Source organism: Eriocheir sinensis, chromosome 5, assembly GCF_024679095.1.
Source record: "Eriocheir sinensis breed Jianghai 21 chromosome 5, ASM2467909v1, whole genome shotgun sequence".
NCBI lineage: Eukaryota > Metazoa > Arthropoda > Malacostraca > Decapoda > Varunidae > Eriocheir > Eriocheir sinensis.
Window position 1 is genome coordinate 18,665,893 of NC_066513.1, and position 20,641 is coordinate 18,686,533.

General features: G+C 42.1%; 1 protein-coding gene across 2 annotated transcripts in view; it reads left to right on the forward strand.

Annotated features, from left to right (window-relative positions):
* The window catches only part of LOC126984782 (limbic system-associated membrane protein-like), a 146,107-nt gene that overhangs the window by 105,493 nt on the left and 19,973 nt on the right, over nucleotides 1-20,641 (forward strand). For both annotated transcript variants that reach the window (XM_050838871.1, XM_050838878.1), the window contains exon 5: nucleotides 18,820-18,931. In XM_050838871.1, coding sequence (XP_050694828.1) covers nucleotides 18,820-18,931 — 112 coding nt within the window. The remainder of the gene's footprint in view (nucleotides 1-18,819; nucleotides 18,932-20,641) is intronic.

A 20,641-nucleotide genomic window follows, 5' to 3' on the forward strand; every position in this document is an offset into this window, starting at 1 on the left:
AGTGAAGGTCTCTTTTTTCTTGATACGTTGCAGAAGAAGAGAAAAGGAAAGAATGGAAAGTTATTTCTCTTCCCTCTTTTCACTACACCCAAGAGAGTAAGAACAAGAGAAGAAAGCGAAGGAGCGGGATACAACCGGTTAGTCTACGCTTATTGATCCCCTTCTGGTGTTTTTTACGTTTGAAAGCCACAAGACTTTGAATCCCATAGTTTAGTTTTCACGTTATCTATTACGGAGGTGCGTGAAAGCCAAATCAAGCCATACAGCACAGTGAAAGGCTAATAACTGGCTTAAGAGGAACATATACAAGGAAGAAAGAAAAGTGTACAAGGGCGCAGAGGTCGTGTTCTGAGGCTTACTCCTGCCATACACGGGTCGACTTGTGTTTACCCCTCCATTTATATCCTTCTCGTCTCTCCTCTAATTTGTAAGGGTCGAGATGAATGGGAGAGCAGGGTAAAACATTGGCCTGCGACGTTGCCATGGCGACAGGACCAGTCATCGCCCAAATGGAGCGTCTGGGGCTCGGAATCAAGTGATGTGAAATGTGTTCCAAAGACAAAAAGAAAAGTAACGGCGACAAATTAGAGGAAATAGGACGGAGGAGAACACGAATAGAGAAGTAAACAGGCGTGCATTTTTCCCGTTGAGGAATTTGGTGACCCAGTTCGTATCTCGCTGCGTAAGCCTAAAGGGAAGAGATATGAAGAGACGAAGTAAGAGTGATCCATTAGATCAAATTAGAACCTGTAGAGCAGCGTTTCCTTTTCTGGCGCGACAGAGGATGCTGGCAAGGGCATCAGTCAGTCTAAGGCTTCAAGAACAGCGACTTTCTGTACCATACCAACCAACCACACCAACCAATGTGTCACCCTATTTCGTAAGTGGTTTTGAGTGCGAAAAGCTCCTTGATACTTTAGTTTTGGGAAAAGAAATAAGTACAAATAAATATTCAAATGATATATATGTAAATAAATAAATAAAACAAATAAATCATCACACATTTTCTATTAATTCATGGTGCTGCGGGAAATTAAGTTTTTGAATACACTGTAGTGGCCGTTATCGTACCTCAATCAGCTAATGAGGTGGTAGACTGACAGTACCTAAATAAGAATAGGAATGGTAAGAGTGGAAAGTTCACAAGGTACTAAGAAACACTGCTATGAGGTACTATAGACACAAATAAATACGAGTGAATATGTTTTTTGGTGACCTTTGTGTTGCATATCGCCACATGAACCCACTCGAGCTGATAGTAAGTGTCAGAAAATGTTTTAAAAAAGAAAGGAGGCGGAGAAAAAGAGATCAGATAAAGAAAACATGTCCGGAGAGAATAATTAATGAAACTGAACACAGATGGAGGAGTGAATTCTTTATCCTGGCTTTTAGATCGGATCTCGCCGCGTGGACCCAATTGTACGAGGAGTTACGGCATGGTAAAAGATAAAAGGACAAAGGAAAGCGAAGAAATAGTGATCCGTTAAGAAATGAAAGACTAGGAAGCTTTTGTGATGGAAGTGAAAGAAAAGAAACCAGAAAATACGTCACCATTGGGACTTACTTAGCGGCTGATTTTGCACCCCAACACCTGAGCCAGAAAATAATTAAAGTTGAGGGAAAAGTGGGTACGTTACTCTCATAGGAATCTTTGCCGACTTTGAATTTTTATCCTGCCACGTGTATTCAATTTCTTTCGGACTCAAGACATGGGAAATGAAATAGATCAGAAGTAATAGAGATCAATAAGAGAAGTACGTAGAGAAGGAAACCCCGACATTAGCTAAATAAGTGGGTACGTTACTCTCATAGGAAACTTTGCCGACTTTTAGATTTTATCCGGCCACGTGTATTCAATTTCTTTCGGACTCAAGACATGGGAAGTGAAATAGATAAGAGATATTAGGGATCAATAAGAAGAGTACGTAGAGTAGATAACATTGATATTTGCCGAGTTATCCCTGGTGCCCTATACTTCAAACTCTGCCACGTGGAAAAGAAAAGCGGGAAAAGACAAGAAGCGAAGTATTAAGGATCAGAAGTAGGTATAAGCAGTAAATCAAACATCGGCAGTAGAGTTGAATACGTTACTCCTGGTGCCCTATACTTAGAACTCTGCCACGTGGAGAAGGGAATAGGGAAATGACAGAAGAAAAAGAGCATTAGAGACCACTTAGAGGAGTCTGTAGGGAGAAGAGTACGCAGAATGTGGAGTTAATGTGCTTTTTTTTTACGGCAAAGTGAGGTAACTCAAGGGCAAAAAAAAAAAGCAAAAAAAAAAATCCGCTCGACGCTCCACCGATAAAAGAAAAGGGAGCGAGAAGTCAGAAGAGAGGTCAATTTCGGAAGGTGTCTTGGTACTCTCTTAATATTCTCGATGACCTTTGCTGTGTCTGATTGTGCTGGGCTTCCGTGGTGGTGGTGGTGGGGGGGGGGGGTTAGATTGTGGTGGTAGTGGTAGTGGTAGTGGCGGTATGGTTGTGGTGGTTGCGATGGTGATGCTGGTAATGGTGGTGGTAATTATAGTTGTAGTGATAGTGATGGTGGAGTCGCTTTTGACGGATCAGCAAGAGAATTTGAACTGTAAAATCCACGTCCTTTGCTGCCCATTGGTGTAGTCTAAGCATGCAGTTATTTAAGCGAATTTTGCGTAGTAAACTGCCACTTAGAATCGCTTTTGAGGTAACAGAGAGCGAATTTGAGCGATAAACTTGGTCCTTCACTGCCCATTATCGTAACTGTTATTTTTGGAGTGAATTTTGCGCCACTTAAGAGTCGATTTTTGGGTACCAGCGAAGGCTTATAAAGATAAATTCCACGTCTCTTGCTGCCCATTATTTTTGTAGTCTGAATATGGTATTTTTTGAAGAGGTGAATTTTACGTCATTTCCTGCCACGTAGAATCGCCTTAGAGGTATCAGCGAGCGGCTTTAAAGATAAACATGTATCCTCCTGCCAAATATTTTCGTACCCTGAAAATATTACTCTTTAGAGGTGAATTTTGTGTCACATCCTTCCACGTAGAATCGCTTTTTATGTACCAGCGAGCGATTTTTTAAGATAAACTCCATGCTTCTCGCCGCCCCAATTACCGCACCGGGAGTAGCACAATAGGTAACGTGAGCCGCCCCGATACGTACCCCCTCACTCTAAATAAACAAAGGTTACGCCCATACCACCCGCTGCCGCTCCCGCCGTTGCGCGCCACTCCCCCGGTGATGCGAAAAGCCAAAACAAAATTGTATGAATCATCGTTTGCGGTTTTGTGGCGGCGGCGCTGCGTGTGGAGTTTCTGTCTGATTGTGTTGGTTTCCGTGGTGGTGGTAGGGGGGAGGGGGGTAGATTGCGGTGGTAGTGGTAGTGGCGGTATGGTGGTGGTGGTAGTTATAGTAGTAGTGATAGTGATGGTGGTAGTGTTAGTAGTGATGGTTGATTGATTAGGTATTGGGGAAGATGGTGATGATGGTGGTGGTGTTGGTCTTGGTGATGGGGTACATATTGATAAAGTTGCGGTGGTGGTGATGGGAGTGGTGGCGCCGCCGTTGGTCTTGGTGATGAAGGTGGTGGTGGTGGGGCTGATGGTGGTGAACCTAATGGTATTTCTGATCTTGGCTGTGGAAGCTCGTGTTGATTCAGTTCATGTCTCGTTTTACCTTCGAAGTCCTCTTAAAAAAAAAAAATGTGAGCATGGGAGACCGATCTCAAGCGGCTGAATTCTGGTGGCTCGGTATTTTTGTCCACTTCTATTCAATTCTTCTCCTTACTTTACTGTCACTGTCTCTCTTATTATTCCCTTCCCTGTTTGGTTCTACATTACTTCCTTATTATTCCTTGTTGCTCTTTCCTGGATCTCAACAACAAGAATAAGAAAAAGAAGAGGGTTGTACAGCAGTGGCCGGACACGTGCTTGCAATCATAACCTCGCGTGCAATTGTATGTATGTGTGTGTGTGTGTGTGTGTGTGTGTGTGTGTGTGTTTTAATGTATGTCCAACAACACTAAGACTGAGTAAGAGGCCGTGCAAAACAAAGCCTTATTGGAACGGTTATACTTTCTCTCCTTCCTCGTGTTCTCTTTGTTTACAACTTTGCCTCTTTGCGTTTTGTTGTCTTGGTGTTTCTTCTTCTCTTTTGTTTTTCATTCCAATTTAAACTCTTTCTCTCTCCCTCTCCCTCTCTGTCTCTTCCTCTTCTTCTTCCTCTTCCTCCTTCCTCCCTCTTCCCTTCCCTCCCTCTTCCTCTTCGTCACTCTGCCTCTTCCTTCTTCTCCCTATTCCTCCTTCTTCCCCCTATCACTCTCCCTCCCCTTCCCTCTGTCTCACTCTTCCCCCCGTCTACTTCTCTCTCTCTCTCTCTCTCTCTCTCTCTCTCTCTCTCTCTCTCTCTCTCTCTCTCTCTCTCTCTCTCTCTCTCTCTCTCTCTCAAACTGTATACAAACGAGGCTGCGTCTAGGAACATACGAGTTTGGAGACAAAACTTCCTGATGCATGTCGGGCTGAAACACCTCCACCCGGCGCGCTGCTCTGTGTGTCTGCTTCTGTTTCCGCTTGTTCTGTCACTTCCCTGGTTTCCTTTACTTCCTTTCGCCGTGTCTTTGTCTGTTTGTAGCTGTTTCTTGAGTTGCTGCCTTGTTTCTCTCTCTCTCTCATTTGCTTTGTTTCATTATGTGTTTGCTTGTTTCCGCTTGTTCTGTCACTTTGCTCGGTTTCCTTTACTTCCTTTCGCTGTATTTCTTTGTTTGTTTTTCTCTTTGGTTAGCATTTCTTATATCCTCTTTTCACTTGCGTCCTGTTTTGTTTTGTTTTCTCTCTCATCTGCTTTCTTTCATACTATATTTTATTTTTCTTCGTCTTTCTCTGGTTACTGTATCTTTCTTCCTCTTTTTTTATTTGCTTCTTCGTTTTTTTCTTCTTTTATTTGCTTTCTTTCCTACACTTTATTTTATTTTATTTGTCTTTCTCTGGTTGCTGTATCTTTCTTCCTCATTTTTTTTTTATTTGCTTCTTCGTTTTTTTCTTTCATTTGCTCATTTTTTCATTTAATTTTCTTTCATTTCTTTGTGTGTCTTGCTTCTTTTTTTCACTTTTTCTGTCACTTTATTGGTTTCCTTTACTTCCTTTCGCTGTTGTTCTTTGTTTGTTCTTCTCTTTCTTTGCCGTTTCTTAGTTTCTGCGTTTCCTAGTGACTGTTTTCCATTATTTTCCTTCGTATTTTTTTATTACTTCTTTTTGCCATATCTTTCTCTTTTTTATTTTTCTTTGATTGCGGTCTCTAAGTTGCTCTCTTCTTTTCATTTGCTTCTTTATTTTTTCTTTTAATTTACTTTCTTTCCTATATTTTCTCTCATTTCACTGTATTTCTGCATATGATCCAACTTGTTCTGTCACTTTCTTGGTCTCCCTTACTTCCTCTCGCTGTATTTCTCTGTTCTCTTTTCTCTGGTTGTCGTGTTTTAGTTGCTCTTCTTTTCATTTACTTCTTTATGTTTCTTCTTTTAATTTACTTTCTCTCACTTCATTGTATTTCAGCTTCGGTTCCAACTTTTTCTGTCACTTTCTTGGTCTCCCTTACTTCCTCTCGCTGTATTTCTTTGCTCAACTTTCTCTGGTTGCCGTGTTTTAGTTGTTCTTCTTTTAATTTACTTCTTTATTTTTCTTCTTTTAATTTACTTTCTTTCACTTCATTGTATTTCAGCTTCTGTTCCAACCTGTTCTGTCACTTTCTTGGTCTCCTTTCCTTCCTCTCGATGTATTTCTTTGCTGTCTTTTCTGTGGCTGCAATGTTTTAGTTGTTCTTCTTTTCTTCATCTTCTTTGTTTTCTCATTTACTTTCTTTCGTTTCCATCTGTTTGTTCCTCTTAGGTTCCCGTGTCTTAGTTACTACTTTTCCTTTCCTTCGTTGTTTTGTTTTTCTCTTTTATTTACTTCCTTTCTTCGTATGTTTGTTTGTTTCTCTCCGTTTGTTGTCTCGTAGTTCCTGTTTTTTTTGTGTGTGTGTGTTATTTCCTATTATCTTTCCTTTACTTCTTTTCTTTGTGTCTTTATTTCGCTTCAGTAGTCATGTGTTAGTTGTTGTTTTCTTTTCTTCCTTTTTTTTTCGTTCATTTACTTCCTGTCCTTGCATGTTTGTTTCCCTTCTATTGTGCATCTTGGTGCTTTTTTGTCATTTTTCTTCTTTGTTTATTTGTTTGTTTTTTATCTTCCCTTCAATGTACCTCCTTTTTTCTCTCTTGTTTTCCAGTCTCTCTTTCTTACTGATTTTACTCTTTTCCTTGTTTTTTTTCCCTTCCTTCCTTTCACTGTATCTGTTTCTCTTCAGTTTTCGTTTCTTAGTTTTTTTTATAATTTCATTTCCTCTTATTTCTATTTCTTTTACTTCCTTTCATTTTGCCTGCTTGTTTCTTATCGCCGTCTCTCTTTGTTACTGACTTTCCTTTCTTCCATTGCTTTTCCTCTCCTTTATTCCTTCCTTTATCGCTTCTACTCTCGGTCATGTGTTCGTTCCCGTCTTCCCTCCTTCCTCTCTTCCGGACTTCATGCATCCTTCCTTCCTTCCTTCCTTCCTTTCCCTTTCTTTCTTCTTCACCCTCTTTGTTCCCTCTCTACTTCCTTCCTTTCTTCCTCTGTCCCTTCCCTCGTATTTGCTGATATTTAGTAAGCAAAGACGAGAACATGGCAATATTAACTCGTATCAAACTTAAATATATATGCATTACCTTTGTTATTATTATTATTATTATTATTATTATTATTATTATTATTATTATTATTATTATTATTATTATTATTATTACATATATCAGTACTACTATAAACATCGCCATTGTTGCTTCTAATCCATTAAAATTTTTGTTCTTCCTTCTGTCATTGCTTAAACGTAGAATTAAGGGTCGAAACTAACACTATTTTTAAGACAACCAACAGTCCTATTACGTATATCGACAGGTGCTCTTCATTTCCCGCCCCTCGCCGAGCCCCGTCATCTCCTACCTCATGCACCGAACGATTCTGGGCAATAAAAACGGAAGATACACGAGAGAGGGAAGCACTAACGCCTTACCGATGCCTCCTAAAACCTTCCTCCACTGAAATCACGACCAATTTACGAATATCACACCAACCTTTAAAACAAATTGAAACTATATATTTATGGCGCAGGTGCAAACTCGTGGACGCACCTGCATTAGTGAGAGCGTGTGCACCTTCCCGTCGCAAAGATTCAATTACACGCCGCCCGAAGCCGAAGGTGAATGAATTATCCAAGAAAAAAAGGGGTCGGCTATTGTGAAGGTGAAGGCGAGAACAATACCGACCCTTCCATACAGCATTCCCACCACTTAATAAAATATAATGCTTAAGAGAGAGAGAGAGAGAGAGAGAGAGAGAGAGAGAGAGAGAGAGAGAGAGAGAGAGAGAGAGAGAGAGAGAGAGAGAGAGAGAGAGAGAGAGAGTAATTACATCCAGTGAAGTTTAAAATTCGTCACTCATCCTGATTTAAGTAATGACTTCTAAGACTTTGCCGCCTCCTCCTCCCTCCTCCTCCTCCTCCTCCTCTCGACAGATTTAACGAAGAACACTTAAACAGACTCTAATCATACCTGGCACTCCTACTTTAATTAACGCACAGGTGACAAGGCGGAAGGGAGGAAGAGGAAAGGAAGGAAGAAAGGAGGAGGGAAGAGGAAGGGAATTTTGAGTGAGCGAATAATTTTTAAGTAGGTGACAAAGAGGATGTGGCGGAGGGATGGATTTGTGAGTGAGTGAGTGAGTGAGTGAGTGAGTGAGTGAGTGACTGACTGACTGACTGACTGACTGAGTGGGGGAGGTAGGGAATGGATGAATGGGAAAGGAAGTGAATGATTGAGTAAATAAATATATGGGCGAGTGAGCGAAAGAGCGACTGACTGACTGACTGACTAACTGAGTGAATGGCCGACTGAATAATCCATCCAAACTCTCACTAGATAATTGACTGAATGACTGGCAGGTTGATTGCATAAACGAAGGAGAGAAACACAGAATTATCAGCCAGGAAATAATCACCCACGATTGAACGACTTTGCGCTACAAAAAAAAAAAAAACAATACCATGCAATCACCAAACAACTTCCACTTTACGTATGCATTAATTGGAAATAATGGCGGAAAAGAAAGAAGAAAAGGAGCGACGTAGGAGTGAAATAGGAAACAGTTTGGTTAAGCATGAAGAAATGAAGAAGACGAAGAGGAGGGGGGAAAAGGAGACGATGGAGGAAGAGGAGGAAAGAGGCAGATAACCCATATATCATCGTAAATAATGAATCGTAAGTAATGGGGGGAAAGGAAGAAGAAAAGTTTGGCTATGCATGAAGAAATGAAGAAGAGCGAAGAGAGGAGGCAAAATGAGACGATGGAGGAAGAGGATGAAGAAGGCAGATGACCAATAACGTTATAATAGAGAAAAAGGAAAAAGAAAAGGAGTAAAGTAGGAGTTTGAGTATGCATGAAGAAGTGAGGAAGACGAAGAGAAGAGAAAAGGAGACGATTTAGAAAGAGGAGGAAGAAGAAGCCACCTGACCCACAACCCATTCACCTCACTCCCACTCTCACCTGCCACTCACCTTCCTCCTCACCTGCCTCCCATCCCACCTGTCTCGCACCTGTCTCCGCGGCTCACACATTAATTTCTCGTCTCATTGATATTCCGCGCCGGGACTCGCTGCTTCAGGCTCCTTCTTAATCTCTCCCAATTGCTTAATAATCTCGGGGAATAATTCGACACTTCACATCTGCCGCATTTCTCACTGGTCGGTGCATTAAACCCAGCCACGCGCAGCTATTAGACGTTTGATTATTGCTGTTATTATTGTTATTATTGTTATTACTGGTGGTGGTAATGGTAGTGGAAGTGGTAGTGGTAATTTTAGTAGTAGTATTCATCTCTCATACAAAAATAAACTTACTAAATCAAAAGAAATAAAGTAAAAACATGAATTTCTAAAGGATAAAAGAAGAGATAGGATAAGAAAAGTGTGAAGTCTATAATTAAAAGTGGATTTTAATGACGCTTTCTTATTTCTTTATAACTGAGAGAGAGAGAGAGAGAGACCCTGATATCTTTTACGACCTTCTGTATATTGTAATAAAGCGAAATTGTTCCTGACAGACACATTCTCATCTCACCCCTCTCACTCTTACTCACTCAGTCACTCACTCACTCTCCCTTTCCTACTAATTCAGATCGTACTCACATTTTCAATCACTCATTCAATCATTCACCTAATCTCCCTTTCATACTAAACTACTCACTCACCCTTTACCCAAAACCCCTTAACCTTACCCACTCACTCATTCCCTTACTGACACACTCCTCCTTTCTTACTAATAAATTAACTCACATCTTACTCAGACACCTTCCAGTCACTTATTCAACCACTCATTAACTATTCACTCATTCACTCACTCAATGATTCCCACACATATCTTATTCAACCATCTCTCAATCACTCAGTCAATCACTCATTCATTCACTGACAAGCTCAATGATTCATTAAAAAACTCTTCACTTACTTCTTCATATAACCTTTTCGAACTATTATCTCTCTCTCTCTCTCTCTCTCTCTCTCTTCACACTAATATTCTCTCCTTTGATTTCAAGGTATTCTATTTTGCTTTAGTTACTGCTAGAAGCCTCGTATTTGATAGTGGTCCAGCTCTACACGTCTACAGTCCGTTACTCTACTTATCTTGTATTTCCAACGAGAAGGAATGGGTGGAGGTGAAGTCAGGCGGAATGAAACACGCACACGCACACGCACACACACACACGCACACACACACACACACACACACACACACACACACACACACATACAGATAGGTTCCAACTCAAGCACTATACCACGTAGATTTAATAGACCTTTTGAGCTATACAGGAGAATATCGAAAACTTGACCTCACTTTTGGCCACTCTTCTGAACTCATTTTTACAGGGTCAGTGTTTAACGGTCTTCTTTTTCTCATTACTTTTTTTCGCCCTTGAACTACTTCGTTTGCGGTAAAAATATACATAAGATTCAGATGCAGTCGTCTTATACGCAAGGGTACGCCGGGAACGAAAGGATCTATCTGCCAGCGGCGCTAAAATTGATTACAGAGACGGACCACAACGAAAAATAAAAATACGTAATCGTCTGCGGCCACAAGTCTTCTCTGCCTCAATTTCCGACGTAGGATATGAGGTGGGAATCCGACCTCCTCCCCATCCTTTTACCAATACCACATTCCTCCTCTTCCTCTTCCCATTCCTCCACTCCTTCCTTTACTTCATCTTCGTCTTCTTCATTTCCTCCTGAATAGTCAAATTCCTACTACTTCTCTTCCCATATTCTTTCCACTTTTCATTCATTATTTCCCTTCCTTCTTCCTTATTTCCTTCTCCATTCAAAGGCAAACTTTTATCTTGCTCCTCATCTTCTCCCTTCTTTTCCTCCATTTACTTATTTTCCTCTTCTGCTTCTTCCCTTTCCTCGTTCATGATCAAATTTCTTCCTCACTTCTCTTGTTTTCTTATTTTTATTTCCCTCTCCCACGCCTTCTCATCTTCTCCTCCTTCATGAACAAATTTTACCTGACTCTTCCTTTTAATCTGTTCTGCTTCTTCTTCTTCTTCTTCTGCATGTGTTTCTTCATCATCTTCTTCTTCTGCTTCTTTTTCTTTTTCTTCTTTTTCTTCATCTTCTTCTTACTATGAATATATTTTTACATTTATTATTATTCTTGTTATTAATATTTTCCCTCCTCCTCCTCCTCCTCCTCCTCCTCCTCCTCCTCCTTCTCCAGCATCCGCCAACATCCGCCATCGCTCTGAGAACTGAGTCTTCCGCATCTTGAGTCGTTTATAGAGCATCGTGACTCTAAGGAATTCAATACTATACAGAGGAGGATCAAGGGAATTCCGGGGTCAATGGGCGGTGTATTACAAGGGATCAGGTAGCCTTCAGCGTGTGAATGGACCTAATGGTTGCGAAATCTTTGGTAATGGGAATTATCTTACACAAGTTTGCTTAGGATGGAGGCTGCAGCGTAGACGATGTGAGGAGCTGATAAGAAATGCGGACTAATTAATTTACAGGTAACACCACATTACCTGGATTGCTATAGCTGTCATTACATTAAGTACGGCAAGGTAATTGAAAGAAAAGCAAATGAAAGGTAGAGCGAAAAGGTGGATGTGTGGGTGAAGGGAGGACAGGAGGCTGAAAAGAGAGGGATTGAGAAGGGAGGTGCAGGAAAGAAACGGATGAAAAGAAGAATATGTAGTAAAAAGAACAAAAAGGAAGGAAGGATATGTAGATAAGAGGAGAGAAAAGGAAATGAGGCGAGTAGAATTCAGAATGGAGTCGGCAGTGTAGAGGTTATGGGGAGCTGATAAAAAAAATACACACTGGTGAATTTATAGGTATCTTCACATTATCAACATTCTCATAACCATCATTACATTAAACACAGAAAGGTAATTAATTATCTTACACAAGCTTGCTTATGATGGAGGCTGCAGTGTAGACGTTATAATAAGCAGGTAAGAAATGTGGACTTTTTAATTTACAGGAAACAAAATAATGAACCTTACAACTCCATATCCTTAGCATTGTCATAACTGTCATTATATTAAACGCGGGAAGGTAATTGATATGAAAATGAGTAGAGATCTGGATATTTACATTAATTTCATCACAACCAAAATTAACCTACAAATAACCGTCATTTTTAAACCATTAGAAAACAGTAAACACAAATAAATCAAACAAATAAGTAAAAATCAAAATTGAAAACATTAAACAAAAAAAATAAACAATTAACAAATTAAAAACTGAATCATCACTATCACCACCATCATCATCATCGCTATCATCATCATCACCATCAGTTATCACCATCATTACCAGTCCTTTTCCCACCTTCACACGACCAACCATCATGACCACTCCTTTCCCCACCTCCACACGACCCCTGCCTCTCATCCTCCTTTCTTCCCCTTCCCATACATCACGCCGCGTCTGATCCCCTGCCAGAAGCACAGTGCGGCATACAAGGGCGGGCAGGAGGCTGGAAAGGAAGGGATTGAGTATGGAGGCCCAGGAAAAAGGAGAGCGACAGCAAGGATATAAGGTAGAGAAAAGCATATGAAAAGTAAAGTGAAAAGGCGGATGTGTGGGTGAAGGGAGGACAGGAGGCTGGAAAGGGAAGGATTGGGAAGGATGGTGCAGGAAAGAGATGAATGACAGGAAGAATATGTGGTATAGAAAAGCAAAAGACAGGGAGGATATGTAGATGAAAGGAGAGAAAAGCAAATGAAAAGGAGAACGAGAGGGAGGAAGTGTTGGTGAAGCGTACTAAAGGGAAGAAGGGCGAGTGAAAAGGAGGATCAGATAGAGGAAGGGTGGAAGAGAAAAGAGAGAACTAGAGAGATAAATAAAAGGAAAAGAAAAACCTGAGAACAAGATGGACAAAATAAATGGTGGGGAGAAGAAAAAAGAGAAAAAAAGGAAGAACGAAAAGGAAGAGGAGTGGACAATAAAGTCTAAGGAAAAGAAGAGACTGCAAGGACAAAAGCGAAAGACAGAGAAAGAGGATATACACGAAGAGCGAAATATACACCCCAAGGAAATAGAGAAGGAAAGAAAAATATCACGGCTGGAAGCGAAGAATAAATGGCAGAGGGAGCGAAAGGGAGAGAGGGAAGGAGGGAGGGAGGGAGGGAGATACAAGGGAGGGAAAAGTGCAAGAAAGAACGGCAAGATAGGGCGGATACCAGGGATACCAACCGCATCTGAGTGATTGGACTCGTGATCTGCAGCTAAACTGACTGGAAGGGAGCAGCTTGTGGCCGTGATCTGTTGGTGCCCCTGAAGTGAAGCTGAATTCCGGGGACGCATTCAGCGGCGCCCCTAAAGGATTTGTGTTCAAGGAAGTCCTGACGTCGCCTTCATAGAGGAAGACGGATGTGTATATTGATAAAGTGAGCCTTTCATCGCCCCCCCCTTCACCTCCTCCCCTTCCTCTTCGTCTCCCTCTTCTTCCTCCTCCTTCTCCTCCTCCACCTCTTTTCCTCTACTCCTCCTCCTTCCCCTTTCTCTTTTTCCTACACTTTCTTTTTACTTTTTTCTTTGTCTTTTCTCCTTCTCTCTGTCTTTCTCTTCCTCATTCTCTTTCTCTTTCTCTATCTCTCTCACTTTCACTTTCTCTCTCACATTTTCTCTTTATTTCTCCTCCTCCTCCTCCTCCTCCTTCTCCTCCTCCTCATTGTTTATTAAAGTTTTGGAATGAGGGCTATAATATACAAAAATGATAAGGTTGCATTACGTAAAACTAGACATAACTGTAAATACATAAGTGATACCTGAGAGAAACGTAAAGAAAACATTGAGTGAGGAGTAAAAAATAAAGTAAATGCATCATACAATATAGATCATGGATTTAGAAATATATCTATGCTTCACCTCGTGTAACTGAAGGCTAAGGGGAGGGGGTAGGGGTGCTGACTCTGTGTGTGTGTGTGTGTGTGTGTGTGTGTGTGTGTGTGTGTGTGTGTGTGTGTGTGTGTGTGTGTGTGTGTGTGTGTGTGTTCGTGCCTCCCTATCACCCCGACCTCAATAGCGAGTCGGCCACATATTTGAGTCTCCGCTAATTAGGCAATAGAACGGATATAAACTTCATCCTAATAACCTGCACCTCCTCTTTATCGCTCTCCGCCTCTAATTAAATCCCGCTTTACACGTGGTCTTTTATTCCTAGCCCCCTCCTTCTCCCCCTCCCCGTTATTTTTCCCTCAAATCTTCCTCTTAGCTCCTCCATCGCGTCCTCCTCCATTCTCCTCGCCACTCGCCAAACAATAAAGCCCCGGAATGGCAAAAAGCGTATCTTCCACAAAGGAACGAGAACTATTAACATTTTTACCATTGATATGATTAAGATTTTTACCTGGACCTCATAAACGTTAAAAAGCTTACACGTGTTTTAAAGAGAATACAAAGGAGATGAAGAGTAAAATGCGCGGTAATGAGAGTAATACTGAATGACTATAATAAAGGTAATAAAAATAAAAACAATAATAATAATAATAATAATAATAATAATAATAATAATAATAATAATAATAATAATAATAATAATAGTGAAGGATTCGAGCCCAAGACTGACTCTAATACCACGTGTGAGGCGAAAAACGTGTTGTCGATATTATCCGCCCATGCTCCCCTTCCTCCCCTGCCGCAACACAAGGCTGAGGCTGCTTGCAATGACCTCCCTTCGATGTAAGAGACAATAGCTGATCTTCAACGGAAACATCAGGAGCAATAACAGCAACATCAATAACAGCAACAACAAAAGTACAGGAATGTTAATAATAATAATAAAAGCAACAACAACAACAACAACCGCCGCAACACTGGCATCACGCTGTCCCTGCCGGCGGTAATGGATGGCGCCGCCTGAGTGTCGCCGCTAACAGGTGAGCCTCTCGAGTCGCTAATGAATGGAAGGAAAATTGCCGCGCGTTCGTATCGCTCACCTCATAGATTGATGGTCCGGCGGCGCACAATGGCGGCCACTACCTTGATGGGGCGCGGCGCCATACATCATGGGTGTATAGATAGATAGATATATAGATAGGAAGATGGATAGATAACCGAATATTCAGTCCTTGTGTTGTTTTACTGCGCTATGTATTACGTATGCCCACCACTCTAACCAACCGCGTTTTAAATGTATGAACACAAATGCATCTGCATGTATATGTACAGCTTTCCATGTTTGTATTTATGCGTGTGTACGTTATGCAGGGTGCGGGTAGAGATACAGGTGGCCGGCGTGCAAGACGAGGCGCGGCGGCTGAACGGCTGCTGGGAAAGTCTCTGCAGGGAGCCATTTCTCCGAGTCACTCCCGGCACGTGCAAATAAAAGGCCAAGCGATTAGTCATCCTGCGTGGAAATATATCATAAACGGAAGAACAATTCCTTTAAAAATAACACCAAGATAAATTGCAACCGTGTGCCTTGAGAGGTAGAGCGTAAAAAGATCAAAGGAATTTCCGGTTTTCTGATAATGGTGCACAGAAGTCGAGCATCAGGGTAAAGTAGAGGCGCAAGTGCCGAGGGGAAAGGCGAACCCTGACAGACGGTTAGGCTCATGAGATGCATGAAGGAGACTAATGGCCCCCGATGTACCTTAACTAGACCGCTTTGGCAGGTGAGTGGCATGAGAGGAGGAAGAGGAGGAGGAGGAGGAGGAGGAGGAGGAGGAGGAGGAGGAGGAGGAGGAGGACAACGACGACTACGACGACGATAACGAGGACGAGGAGGACGAGAAGAAGAAAGAAGACAAAGAGAAAGAGGAGGGGAAGGAAGAAGAAGAGGAAGGAGGAGGAGAAGGAAGACGAAGAGAAAGGAGAAGAAGGATAACAAAAGGTGATGGAAAAAGACGTAAAAACAAACGATGAAGGAAAAAGAATAAAACCAGGAAAAGTAATTGATGGTCGAGAGGACGAAGAGGACGAGGAAGAAGAAGAAGAGGAAGCGGAAGAAACGATAAGGAGGAGGAGGAGAAGGAACTGTCACAAGCTGAAGAAGGAAGGAGGGGAAAAAGTGAAGAGGGAAAGAGGGGAAAAAGGAGGATTTAGGACAGAGACGAGTGGGATCGCTTTTGTTGTGTTGATCTCCTAAGGGAAGGAAACGTCAATTATGTCCAGATATGATACAGTCCAGTACCTTTCCCTTATAGTGTCATCGGCTCCGGCTAGCGGCCCCCAATGCCTTTTGTGACTCCGTTGTGATTAAGTATCGATTGGCGGCTGCTTTGTTACGTGTCGGGGGAGAGGGGGAAGAGGGGGGAGGTAGGGCAGGTATGTGTGTGTGGGGGGGAGAGGGGGGAGAGGGGTGGTGTTATCGTGTGTCGCGTGTGTTTGCATCCCTAATGTGTCCTTGTGTTGATGTGTCTTGCGTTTCCTCGTGAATGCTTGAGAATTTCGCTGCTTCGCCCTCCTCCTTATATTCTTCTCTTGTGTTATGAGCCTGAGTCTTTGTCCTGCTCTCGCCCTCGCCCTCTCCCTCTCACTCTCTCACTCTCTGCAATATTGTTACTCATCTTCATCCGTCTCTTTCGCTCTCTTCCATGTCTTCCTCCTTCTTCTCCTTCTTCTTCTTCTTCTTCTTCCTCATCCTCGTCATCTGTCAGCGTCAACTTCATCAGTCATTATTTTTTCGGCATTGTCTTCCTTCGCCCTCATTCCTCTTCCTCCTCTTCATACTTGACCTCCTCCGTTATCTTCATTCTCATTATTATCCATCTCCTCCGTCATTTTCATTCTCCTTTCCCTCCTCTGCTATTGTCAAGTTAATCCTCCTCCTCCTCCTTCTCCTCCTCTTCTTCCTCCTCCTCCTCCTCCTTCTCCTCCTCTTCTTCCTCCTCCTCCTCCTCCTCCTCCTCCTCCTCCTCCTCCTCCTTCTCTTCCTTTATCCGTCACATATTGCTTTCTTTCTCTTCACCATATTACTCCTTGATTTCCTTGCTTTCTTATTTTCTTTACCTCCCTGTAATAATTCTTTTTCCTTCATTCACTTTATTTCTTATGTTTTCCTCTGGGGGTTTTCTTTTTTTTTATTTCTGCTACACATCGTTTTCTCTTACTCTTCATAATTTTCCTTCTTAAACTTCAACCCTTTTTCTAAGCTCTCATTTTCATCATTATCTTATCTTATTACCTCATTTTCATTATTATCTTTTTATCTCTTATTCGTTGTATTCTATCTTATTTTTATTCATTCCATTCCCTCCACTGTTTTCTTCTTCTTATTTTTTTCATCAATACAACTTCTCCGACATGTGATTTATTTGTTATTTTTATCTGTGTGATTTATATGTCTTTTCCATCTTACAAACTTTTGGATTTTCTTGATTTCCACCTTTCTATCTTACATTCTTTTCTGTCTTTTCTCAGTTTTCCGTCTCTATCTTACATTCTTTTCTGTCTTTTCTCAGTTTTCCCTCTCTCTCTTACATTCTTTTCTGTTTTTTCTCATTTTTCCCTCTCTCTCTTACATTCTTTTCTGTCTTTTCTCATTTTTCCCTCTCTCTCTTACATTCTTTTCTGTCTTTTCTCAGTTTTCCCTCTCTATCTTACATTCATGTCTGGCTTCTATTCATCTTTACCTTTCTGCGTACATTCACTTATGGACTTATGGACATTCACTTCATTTTCACCTTTCTGCGGACGGCTCCTTGACCTTTATCTGAATCGCCTTCCGCCCGTTCTCGAATGCTCCAGCCTTTTATCTCCTCAGCCTCTCTCTCCCTCATCATTATTCCGCGAGCAGGTGACCCCTAACACTCGCCCCTTCCCTCTCAGAAACACTCTCCTCCCTTCGCTTCCACTTACTCTCCATCATCTTCTCCTCCTCCCTTCCCGAGACATTTCTTTTCTTCCTTCCTTCCTCTCCATTTCCTTCCTTCCGGTCAACTATCTCTCTGTATTATCCTTTACTTGACCGCTTTCCCTTCCGTTTTACCTCTTAACATTCCCTCACTCACAGGCACATTATTTTCCATCCCTTTCTACTTGCTCTTTGTCATTTCTTGTTTCTCTCCCTTCCCGATATAGTTCCTCCTTCTTTCTTTCCTTCCTTCATTTCTTCTTTCCTTCCAGCCAACTATCTCTTTCTGTTATCCTTTATGTGACTGTTTTCGCTTCTTTGTTTCCTCTTATACATTCTTTTATTCTTTCCCTGTAATATTTTTCCTTTCCATTCCACGCAGTTCTTATCTTTCCCTTTATCCCTTTCCTTTATTCTTTGGGTCTCATTTCTTCTTTAAATCTCTCTCTCTCTCTCTCTCTCTCTCTCTCTCTCTCTCTCTCTCTCTCTCTCTCTCTCTCTCTCTCTCTCTCTCTCTCTCTCTCTCTCTCTCTCTCTCTCTCTCTCTCTCTCTCTCTCTCTCTCTCTCTCTCTCTCTCTCTCTCTCTCCGCCCTTTCCCACCCAGAAAATTTTCCCTCCCTCCCTTCCTCTCTCCCTCTAGCCCAGTGACCTTCCCTCCTTCACACTCTGGCCTTTCCCTCCCTTCATGTTCCTCCCTCCTTTATCTCTTTCCCATTCTCTCAGTTCCTCCTCCCCCTCCCTTTATCTAATCTCCTCTTCGAAACATTACGTCATTCCATTTCATTATCTTTCCGTCCTTCCTTCATATCCCCCACTTTTATTTCTGAGGGGAGTTATTTCTGTACCTTCCAGCCCATCAATTTTTTTTCCCTTCACTCACGTTATTTTGTCTATCTAACCCTTGACCTTTCTTTTCCTGCAGGTTTCTTCATTTGCATTTTTTTCCCATCCCTCAAGTTATCTTTTTCACCCTTCCCCTCCCTCGCACATTCTTCTAACCCTCCATCAGATAGTGTTTATCCCTCCTCTTTCTCCTCCTTCCTTCCTTTTTATCTTCTTCCCTCACGTTCTTTCCTTCCTTTTCTGAAATGTAACTTCTTCCCTGCATCATCCTTCCCTTGCCTTTAATCAACCCTCTGTTCTTCCCCTCACAGCATTTAGTTTCCTTTTTTTTTTTAAACAAGTTCTTCCCTCGTACCATCATTCCCTTCCCTTCCTCAATGTCTACCCTTCTTTTCTCCCCTTACAGAATTAATGTTCCTCCTTTAGACATTCCTTCCCTCTCCCCCACTTTATAAACTCCTCCTTCTCCCCTTACTGTGTCTCCTCATCCTGCTCTACCTACCCTTCCAACAGCTCCTTCACGGGCTATCCTTCTTTCCCCTCAAGTCGTCTTCTTTCCCTCCCGCAGAGTCAATGGCAGTCATCGAGGGCTCCCGGGACATCCACATGAGCTCAGGCAACACCCTCAACCTCACCTGCTCCACCACCGAGCCAGCTTACCTGCCCTCCTACTTCTACTGGTATGTTAATTAGTCCCATTCACCTGTGTCACGCGACCTCAGTTTCGGCTATCGACCCACCCATTAGTAACATACCAACTACACTTTACAAACGCAAACCAACTCACACATTCACCAACCCATTCACCCATTAGTAAAACGCCTATCGAACCGTACGTAATCTCATCAAGTCACTCATCCATTGACCCATACAAAACTCTCGTCATCCAACACACAAACGCATACAATCAACCCGCTCCACCCCACCCCCGAAACATCCCCCTTCAACCTCCCCACACGAAAACAACTTCCCCTCTCCCCCACGCACCTACACCCACACTCCACCCTAACACATAAACCCTCACACCATCCCCTCTCCCTACATACACATCCTCCACCAGCCCTAAATCCACACACACACACACAAATGACTTCGTGATGTAGAGTAATAACTGATAACCGCACCTTACCTGGACGTATGCACTCGACACCTGACCCCAGCAAGATTCTGAAAGGTGAGTGATCATTTATCGTCACCTGTGCAGGACAGTTCTGGGTCAGGTAAGTTTTTTGACCTCTCCGCTCGCCTGGGTTATCGACGATTCAATACACGGCGCGGAGAAAGGGAAAACAACATCCGAATGAAGTGAAAAAACAGAAGCCAAAGGAAATACAGGGAAAGGAGAAACTGAGCGCAGGATATCGAGAAAAAAATAGACAAAAAACACATATAACCAGAAAAATAACATAACGGGGAAGCTGTAAAAGTCCCAGAGCGAAACGTACCGCAAAAATAATGATAACAGTAATGATGGTGACAGTAATAATATCATAAAAGAACAAAAGTATGCTCTGAAACTGCTCCCACTGCTCCCTCCTTTCCCTCCTCCTCCTTCCCTCCTCCTTTCTCTTTTCTCTTCTCCTCCCGACACATCGTAAATTCTCTCCTCCTTGAAATATTCACGTCGGGAGAAGAAACGGAGAGAGGGCAAAGAGGAAAAATTGAAGAAAAGAGAGAAGGAAGAATGGAAAAAGTTAACTATTCTCTCTCTCTCTCTCTCTCTCTCTCTCTCTCTCTCTCTCTCTCTCTCTCTCTCTCTCTCTCTCTCTCTCTCTCTCTCTCTCTCTCTCTCTCTGGCAGTCACTTTTCACTGTCATTCGTCTTTTACTTTCTTATTTTCTCATTCCTTTTGACTCTCAACATTATTTTCCTCGATTTTTGTCTCCTTCCATTCTTTCCTGACTTTTCCTATTCTTCCTCTTTACTTATTTTCCTTATTTTTATTCTCCAACCTTGTCCCAGCCCACTCGACGGGATTATAGAGAGAAAGAGAGAGAGAGAGAGAGAGAGAGAGAGAGAGAGAGAGAGAGAGAGAGAGAGAGAGAGAGACTTATATGACATTCATCAAACTTATCTCCTTTCCAACACACTAGCCAATAACTGTAAACTTTTATATTCTTTGTATATAAAACCTGCCAATCAAACCCTACCACCAATTGCACACGTTCTAGGAAGAGGAAGGAGGAGAAGGGGGGAGGAGAAGGGGGAAGGAACATAAAGAAGAGGAAGAGAGGAGGAGGAGGATATGGGAAAGGAAGGCAGAGAATGAAAACACAAGAACTGATAAAAGCAAATAGACCCCGGAAATGCAAGAGGATATGGGAAATTGAAATAGGCGTGAGATAGGAGACATGAGAGAGCAGTAGGGAAGGGAATGGACTGGGCTAAGA